This window comes from Lupinus angustifolius, chromosome LG14, assembly GCF_001865875.1.
Source record: "Lupinus angustifolius cultivar Tanjil chromosome LG14, LupAngTanjil_v1.0, whole genome shotgun sequence".
In the NCBI taxonomy this organism is placed as follows: domain Eukaryota; kingdom Viridiplantae; phylum Streptophyta; class Magnoliopsida; order Fabales; family Fabaceae; genus Lupinus; species Lupinus angustifolius.
In genome coordinates, this window is record NC_032022.1 from 15,070,294 (window position 1) to 15,079,017 (window position 8,724).

The 8,724-nt window shown below is 32.8% G+C and overlaps 2 protein-coding genes across 2 annotated transcripts; one reads left to right on the forward strand and one right to left on the reverse strand.

Moving 5' to 3' along the window:
* Window positions 1,285–5,188, forward strand: LOC109326854 (transmembrane 9 superfamily member 8-like). Its single transcript, XM_019559730.1, has 7 exons — window positions 1,285–1,509; window positions 2,291–2,455; window positions 2,719–2,828; window positions 2,915–3,020; window positions 3,103–3,215; window positions 3,378–3,528; window positions 3,765–5,188. Exons 1-7 carry the CDS (start codon window positions 1,396–1,398, stop codon window positions 4,920–4,922), a joined length of 1,917 nt encoding a protein of 638 aa, XP_019415275.1. The 5' UTR covers window positions 1,285–1,395; the 3' UTR covers window positions 4,923–5,188.
* On the reverse strand, window positions 5,759–8,394 carry LOC109326798 (nuclear nucleic acid-binding protein C1D). The gene is made up of 6 exons (XM_019559605.1): window positions 8,082–8,394; window positions 7,932–7,987; window positions 7,786–7,840; window positions 7,139–7,219; window positions 6,792–7,045; window positions 5,759–6,061 (listed from the first exon to the last, which is right to left on the reverse strand). Exons 1-5 carry the CDS (start codon window positions 8,302–8,304, stop codon window positions 6,807–6,809), a joined length of 654 nt encoding a protein of 217 aa, XP_019415150.1. The 5' UTR covers window positions 8,305–8,394; the 3' UTR covers window positions 5,759–6,061; window positions 6,792–6,806.

Sequence of the window (8,724 nt, forward strand, 5' to 3'; positions counted from 1 at the left end):
TAAAAAATGTTGTTGAAAAAATGATATACTCTTAATTGGTTTTTATGCGTTAAAAGTAACGAGTTTTTTCTATCACATGGATACACTAAAAAAATAAAATTAGAAGTGGGTATATTTAGAATATATTGGCTAATTTTCTCCTAAAATTAGTTTCTCTAATATGATTAAATAATTATATTAGTGATTTGAGTTTTTTATCCACTATCAAATTAGAGGTGAATGAGCCTTTTTCTTGGTATATATCAATTGTTTCACAATGTGTATTATTTCATGTGCCATAGGCTTGTGATTGATCAGAATAATACTTAATAATTAAATTTAACCTAAATATATTTTTTCTAACTAATCACAAGTTTGTAATACATAGAGTGACATAAAACCATAGGACAGAAAATGCGTCATTTTCCTTATTATATCATATTAACATTTGTTTTGGTTGAGTAACATTAAAAAATTTAAGGATGACTTTTTCAAACTTACACCAAGATCTAATAATTTAAATATTGAGCAATAGTTTAATTCTAATTTACACCTAAATTAGGAATGGTAACGAGAGGAGGCATGTGTAGTTTTTCCCATATCCATATCTATTAGTGTGTCACGTGAGTTTATATTAAAACAATTATTATTTAAATAATATATTTATACTATACATCAACCTAAAACATCTTATAACTATCAATATGATGTAATTTCACATTGTATTTTTTGTCCATCTAATAAACTATTATTACAAATTTTTCTCACAAAATAAAAGAAATATTAATGGAAATTAGATGAAATTATTATGTATACATGGATATACTTAAAATATCAAACCACCAATACAATTTTTAATAATATTGCAATTCATTTTTATACCTTTCTATTACATAAATTATAATATCATATATATTCAATATAATAAAATTGTGATATAATTTTCTAAATGAAATATATAGAAATTAAATATTCAATATTAAAAAATAAGAATGTGGATCAACGAATGTCCATCAACACACTTGTATATATTAGTTTGTTATTATTGTTTAATTAAAAAATTTAATTATGAAATAATAATATAATAGATAAGATATAATCTTAAAATATTAAATTTTTAACATATATAATTACTAAATAAGTATTATTTAGTATTTACATCAATTCCTAATAAATTGATTACTGTTCATGCAACTGCATGAGATCTGATTTAAGTATTTTTTTGTGTATAAACGAAGAAGCATAAGAAATTCCGAAAATGGGCTCACATCAAAAGAGAAAAAGAAAATGGTTTGGTCAGAGCAATGACGTGGCAAGATCTCTCTGGCTTCTTCTCTCTCTCTGGTTCCTTATAACTAAAACAACAACAACCATTTCAAAAACCTCTTTCCTTCTTAGATCTGGATCTCTAACGCCATGGCGTTTTGGAGATCTATCGTTTTCTCTGCACTTCTTCTTCTTCTTCTTCTCCTCATCCATGACGTTCACTGCTTCTACCTACCTGGTGTTGCTCCACAGGATTTCCAAAAGGTTAACGTTTTTCCATTTCCACACTTCTGCCTTTTCAATTTTTGAATCTCAGAAATTAGATCTGCGTTCGATTTGATCACTGCGAGTTTTTTTTTAATTTGAAGTGCAAGTTTGTGGAATTGAGTTTTAATTTTAGTGGATTGCTTTATCAATTGAAGAATTTCCTCTTGTTGTTTTTCTTAACTGTGTGTGTGTATCTTATGCTTCGTGAGGTAGTGAGTATTTTTATGTTGAGGTTCTGATTTGTGATAATTTTCGTAATTATTTTTAATCATCGTAATGATTTGAATTTTGATTCATTGAGGGTGTCAAGAGTGTTAACAATTATAATTGAATCGTATGATTGGTGTTTGAACTCTTCATTAGCTTTATTGCATAGTGATAATCTAGTAAAACTTTGCTTAAAAATATTAGTACTTTTGGGCTTCACCTTCTATTTTCTAATATATGAAATCTGCTATTTTACTTTTGTATACTACAAACTTATTCCTATAATTATAATCTTGTACTCTCTTCAGTTATTTATAAACACGAAGGATATGTAATCTGTTTATATTGAATGTTAAGCTGTCACATAATCTGATTTTAAAATCTTCCCAGCAACTACAATGGCATGACTGAACGAATGGATGTTTTCTTGTAAATATATGATATAATGTTTCAAATGTAATATTAAGTTTTGTGATGCTTAGTCTGATCAGGATAAAGAGTATTCAAAATTCTGTGTACTGATCTAGTACTCAAGTCCTTAACTGACTTTTTAAATATTTCTTTGGTGCAGGGAGATTTATTGCAAGTGAAAGTAAACAAATTAACATCAGTGAAGACCCAGCTTCCATACACATATTATTCACTCCCTTATTGTAGCCCAGCAAAGATACAGGACAGTGCAGAAAATCTCGGGGAAGTGCTTCGTGGTGACCGCATTGAAAATTCTCTTTATGCGGTCAGTGTAAAATATTTTATATCACGGCTGTTTAATTTTCGGGAAAATCACAAGAAAGTCATTATTTGTAAAATATTTTAAGTTTCGAAACAAGTTACCAGTCAATTGGTGCCGTTAATGAGCAACTTCTTATTGACTTAATTAACCATCTTAGTGCTTCATTTTTTCCAAGCTGAAATTTGTTTTTACCAACTGTTCTTTCTATGTAATTTGTCATAATTATGTTATAGTTATCAACTGATTCTGATTCTGACATTTTGCAGTTTAAAATGCGCGAGCCACAATTGTGCAATGTTGTGTGCAATCGTAAACTTGATGCTAAAGCCGCTAAGGAGTTCAAAGAGAAGATCAATGATGAGTATCGTGTGAACATGTATGTCCTGCCATAAATTGATCTGTAATTTTCTGCCACAGTCTTCAGTTGTTGTTTCTTATAATGGCTCTTCTATTTATGCACAGGATACTAGATAATCTTCCTCTAGTTGTTCCTATTAAAAGGAATGATATGGATTCTACTGTATATCAGCTTGGTTTCCATGTTGGACTCAAGGGGCAGTATAGTGGGGTATGCTTATTATTTTGCAGCACAATGTCTATTGTTATGAATTGTGAGTAATTTCTTTGCTTACTTTGTCTTAATGTTACAGAGCAAGGAGGAAAAGTTTTTTATTCACAACCATTTGGCATTTACTGTCAAATATCATAAAGATCTGCAAACTGAGTCTGCTAGAATTGTGGGCTTTGAGGTTAAGCCATTCAGGTCACTATTTTAGTCCTCGTTCTATTGTTTCATTCCATTTATCTGCTTTATCTTTTTCCACAATTGTAGGAGTGACATGCAATGGGTTGCCTTTTAATTTGGTTAATCTTTTTGTGGCTGTAGTGATTTTCCATATCTGAAATTCTGAATGTTAATGTGCAGTGTAAAACATGAATATGAAGGTAAATGGGATGAAAAGACTCGTTTGACAACATGTGACCCTCATGCTAAACACACAGTAGTCAACTCTAACACTCCCCAAGAGGTTGAAGAGAACCAGGAAGTTATCTTCACTTATGATGTTGAATTCCAGGTGAGGTTTTGCAGATGATAAAATGGTACATTTATACTAGCAGTTTAGAAAGGGTTTTGGCATGCATGAGCCTATTGTTAAGGCATGGGTAGGGTGGCGAAACTGGGCATTTTTATAATTTTATGTTCTCATAACTAATTATTCTTTCCCACCCTCCTCCTTTTGTTGTTTAATTGAAATACGATTCTATGTTGTATTTCTTATTATCTTCTTTTACTTTTATCTGCTACTTTCAGGAGAGTGACGTGAAGTGGGCTTCAAGATGGGATGCCTATTTGCTAATGAATGATGACCAAATTCACTGGTTCTCAATTGTGAACTCATTAATGATTGTTCTCTTCCTTTCTGGCATGGTAGCAATGATAATGCTGCGAACACTGTACCGTGACATTTCAAAGTACAATGAGCTTGAGACCCAAGAAGAAGCCCAAGAAGAGACTGGTTGGAAGCTTGTCCATGGTGATGTGTTTAGGCCCCCTCAGAACTCCGACCTGCTCTGTGTTTATGTTGGAACTGGTGTTCAGTTTTTTGGGATGATACTGGTAACCATGATATTTGCCATGCTTGGGTTCCTTTCTCCTTCAAACCGAGGTGGGCTAATGACAGCCATGCTCTTGCTTTGGGTCTTCATGGGAATTTTTGCTGGTTATGCCTCAACTCGCTTATACAAAATGTTCAAAGGATCAGAGTGGAAGAAAATTGCCCTCAGGACTGCAATCTTGTTCCCTGCCTCTGTCTCTGCCATTTTCGCTGTATTAAACACTTTAATATGGGGCCAAAAATCATCTGGAGCTGTGCCGTTCGGTACAATGTTTGCTCTGATCTTTTTATGGTTTGGGATTTCAGTTCCACTTGTTTTCGTGGGTAGCTACGTCGGATTCAGGAAGCCTGCAATTGAGAATCCAGTGAAGACCAACAAAATCCCGAGACAGATCCCTGAGCAGGCCTGGTACATGAACTCAGCCTTCTCAGTTCTGATTGGTGGAATACTCCCATTTGGAGCTGTTTTCATTGAGCTTTTCTTCATACTCACTTCAATCTGGTTGAATCAGTTTTACTACATCTTCGGATTCCTCTTCCTAGTCTTCATCATCCTCATTATCACTTGTGCTGAGATAACCATTGTGCTCTGCTACTTCCAGTTGTGCAGTGAGGATTACTTGTGGTGGTGGCGGTCATACCTCACCTCTGGTTCTTCTGCACTTTACCTATTTCTTTACGCAACATTTTACTTTTTCACCAAGCTTGAAATCACAAAGTTGGTATCTGCAATATTGTACTTCGGCTACATGCTTATAGCTTCTTATTCGTTCTTCGTGGTGACCGGTACTATCGGATTTTATGCATGCTTTTGGTTCACAAGGCTCATCTACTCCTCAGTCAAAATTGATTAGTTATAGAAGTCTGGTTTGGTTTAATCTACTATACCTCGTAAACCTTGTGTTAGGATTTTGAATTTCAGGTACTCTATCATGTTCAGATGTAACCTATTTTTATACAATTTTGAATTATGAGGACAGTGATTCTTTTGTTTCAGTGTCATTTTAATTGCTTATGTCATTGTAGGATCCTCATTATATCACAGATTTTTCTGTGGCAGATGTTTTAATATTATAAGAGCAGAATATCTCAATAGAAATGAAATCTCCCTCTTAATTAACAGTTTGCTATTATCCTTTAAATTGTTCTAAGTCTTATCTATCCCTCTCAGTGGTGCATGTATGAGTATGACTAATTACATAGTTAGTCTTTCATCACATTTGACAAATAATTCATGAAAATAGTTTTCATGAGTTCAATTATTTCTTATGCATGCGTTTGCCACACATTTATACATTGAACAAGTCTTCTGTATAACTTCTAAGTGATTGCTTAGAGATAAACATGTATTTTTTCTTAATGGTAAAAGAGTTAAACATTTTTAATGATTTAGAAATGTAGCATTGCATGATCTTGCAATAAAAAATGTGTATCAACGCTATATAAGAATTAAATTAGTTTTTAGGAAAGGGAGAAGAGAGGAGAAAGTTTTTTTATTTTTATTTTTTTGGTCTGCTATGTGTCAATTTAACAATGATAATTAAGGAAGAGTTTTGACTTGAAAAAAGATTTGAGGGAGGGAGGAAAGGGTTAGAGGGCACTTCCAAGGGTTAGAACAGACATGTTATATTAAACAATTCTTCACATTTGATGAACGTTTTAGTTATCACACTACCATATATGGTTTTGGCAAAGATGAATCAAGTAATCACTTCAGAATATTGCTAAACATATTTTAAGCATGCAGCACAAATTATAATCCAAAATTGTAGGCATATACATGGCCAAAGGTACAAATCTAACTTCTGAATACAGTATAACAGCATTGATCACCCTAGTCACATACCACAACCAATTGTTCTTGCAAATGACAAATGCAGGTATGCATCCCCAACAATTGCGAGAAAGCCACCCAAAGACACGGAAAAGGCAACAAAGGTGGGCTATGGTGATAATGACGTCGACGAACAAAGCTCCATTTTGTTTGCACATACTGTGGAAATAAAAAACACAATCTCAGACAGAATTAAATGAATTAACAAAAAAATGCGAAATTTATTAGAAATAACAAATTACGGTGAACAATATACTTATGGGTCAGGTACAAATCAAGATGACAATGTATGTACAAGGTTACAATTGTAATCACAGATTCATCAATTCTTCAGCAAAAATATACAACAATATAGAGATATTCTCAAACTACTGAGGAGACCAAGCTACGGATATGGAGCAGAAAATACGGGCAGCATTAAGCTAGGAAAATGGACCTCGGCTTTACAGTAGAAGCATTTGCATGTAATATTATCGTATAGATACTTAAAGTTCAAACAAGGTTGATATGTTTATAATTATCCAATGAATCTCTGAACTGCTAAATTTAAAATTGATATTACTACTTCATTATTATCCAAGAAAGGCTTACTGGTGACATAAGTTGACAAATTTCACTCTACATGCAACCTATGTTGAAAGCGAGATAGATCCTAAAAAACAACTCTCCGACGTAAACCATTAAATGGTAGTAAAATACTTTTATATCTACTTGCTCCAATCATCAAATACAACATATCTAGTGGATGTATTGGATAATTTGCAAAGATCCCCTAAAATACTTGGCGCTCTAAATTATAGATAACATCCACATTACAATTACTACAGTAACAGTGAACAAAATTGGACATTAAACTCATAGTAAATGAGAACACCATACAAAACTATACCAGTATTCAGGAAAATCATGGCACGGGTTGTTCATCCTCGTCCTCCTCATCTGACATGACAATTTGTAATGGTCCCTTAATACCATCATCATTATTACCAAGAATCTCGCGAGCTGCTTTCTCCAGAAACTCCTTGGCAGCAGTTTTAACAGATTGTTTTCCAGAAGAATCATACTTCCTCTTTTGACCAGCCCGTTCGTGATGGTTCTTTGACCCCTCCCCTCTACTTATGGTCCTCATATTCTGCCTCTGCTCTGTATGAAATATCCAGTTCTTTGTATCAACAATATCATCAAAATGGGACAGACAAATGAACCCTGGAAGAAATGTAATAATTCACTACTCACCTGGAGTGAGGTCAGGCAGAGAGTGTTCGATAAAGCGGGTAGCTGCCTGATAATTCAAGGTCGTAGAAGGTCGCAGTGGAGCTTCGCAAACAAAAACAGAAATCAATCCAATCAAATTCTAAAAGGAACAATGCTAATGTAAAGTTGGACACTTTAAATATCACATATAAAAGACTCGAAGCACATCAGAAAAAGAGAAATGCTAGCAGCAACACACTTTTTCAACAATCTTAACACCCTCTTTGTTATTGAGTGGAGTTCATGTGGGACCAAACAGAGACTAGTCACATGATTTATGGTACATTGAGTTAAATAGCTTAATTAAACGCTTATTATACAAAGTGCTTTTTTTCAAAATAAGCTAAAAACTTACTTTCATAAGCTTCTGTAATTAAAAAAAAGCTTATTTAAAGGTCATACACTAGTTTTATAAGTTACTTTTCATAAACTATTCTCATAAACTCAAACTCAGATAAGAGAGTTTGAGTTATGATATTCACGTGATAAAGAGAGTTTTAAAAAGAGTGAATTATTACTTATTAACACAATTCTTAGAAAAAAAAGCAGCATGCTTCACTTTTAAGATGAAAAATCAACAAATAGAACTAATGGATTAACACATTGTGCAGAAAGAAGAAAACACATACCTTTACTCAAATTCAGCAAACGTTCCAATTTGTCTTCGTATAACTCTAATCTTTCCTGGGATTACAAAAAGTAAAAAACTTTCAATCAAATTCCAAAGTTAGAACAAAGAAATTAGCATAAACCAGAATTAAAAATAAGAACTCACAAGCTCAGATTTGATAGGATGATTATCTGGGTGAACCCCATTACACCTCAACTTCACTAAAACAATGAGAAAACGAAATTAAATTGAATGAAACTTGAGATTGCAATAATTACATAAAGGGAAGAAAAAAGATTGAATTTTTGAACATACAAGTTAGAAGGGTAGAAGTGAGTTTTGCAATGAAGAAAAGGGATTGAGCACGTTGAAGAGGTGGTAATTGAGAAAGGACTTGAGGGTCTGAAGAGAGAGACAAGAATTCATGAAAATGTGATTTCAATTCATGAAGATTAGAGAGAGTTGTGGTAACTGATTCCAACACTGATTCAGGTACTGCACTACTAATGCTTTCACTTTCATTTCCCTTCTTCACCATTTTGATTGTAATTGTGAATGTAATGAATCAATCGTGTGAATAATGATGAATGATTCTGTATCTGGCTTCAACAGCTGCTATAGAAGCTAATAGGGTTTATGTTTTTATATACAAATGTGCTTATGTGTGCCCTACCCATATAAGGATGATACACATGATAAATAAAATTTAATATATTCAAATCCCAACCAGTATCGTTCCCATGAATTAAAATTTTTGATCAACACCTTATTAATTTTCTTATATCTATTTAATATATATATTCTCACATATCAAAACAAATTAGAGCAACTCACTCATTAATTAATCATTTAGGTATGTTTACAATTTAAGTTTTAGAAACAAGTGTATTTCATGAGTTTTTTCCTTTCCTTAGTTATTTTGTAAAAAAAAATATCATGTATAAATATTAAACTCTTC

Bases quoted from the DNA above. Each gene is read 5' to 3' on its own strand.
- LOC109326854 (XM_019559730.1), top strand. From the start codon at position 1,396: ATGGCGTTTTGGAGATCTATCGTTTTCTCTGCACTTCTTCTTCTTCTT. The intron at 1,510-2,290 runs GTTAACGTTTTT...TCTTTGGTGCAG, and splicing joins CTCCACAGGATTTCCAAAAG to GGAGATTTATTGCAAGTGAA. The intron at 2,456-2,718 runs GTCAGTGTAAAA...GACATTTTGCAG, and splicing joins TTGAAAATTCTCTTTATGCG to TTTAAAATGCGCGAGCCACA.
- LOC109326798 (XM_019559605.1), bottom strand. From the start codon at position 8,304: ATGGTGAAGAAGGGAAATGAAAGTGAAAGCATTAGTAGTGCAGTACCT. The intron at 7,988-8,081 runs GTATGTTCAAAA...TCATTGTTTTAG, and splicing joins CACTTCTACCCTTCTAACTT to TGAAGTTGAGGTGTAATGGG. The intron at 7,046-7,138 runs GTGAGTAGTGAA...TATTTCATACAG, and splicing joins TCTGCCTGACCTCACTCCAG to AGCAGAGGCAGAATATGAGG.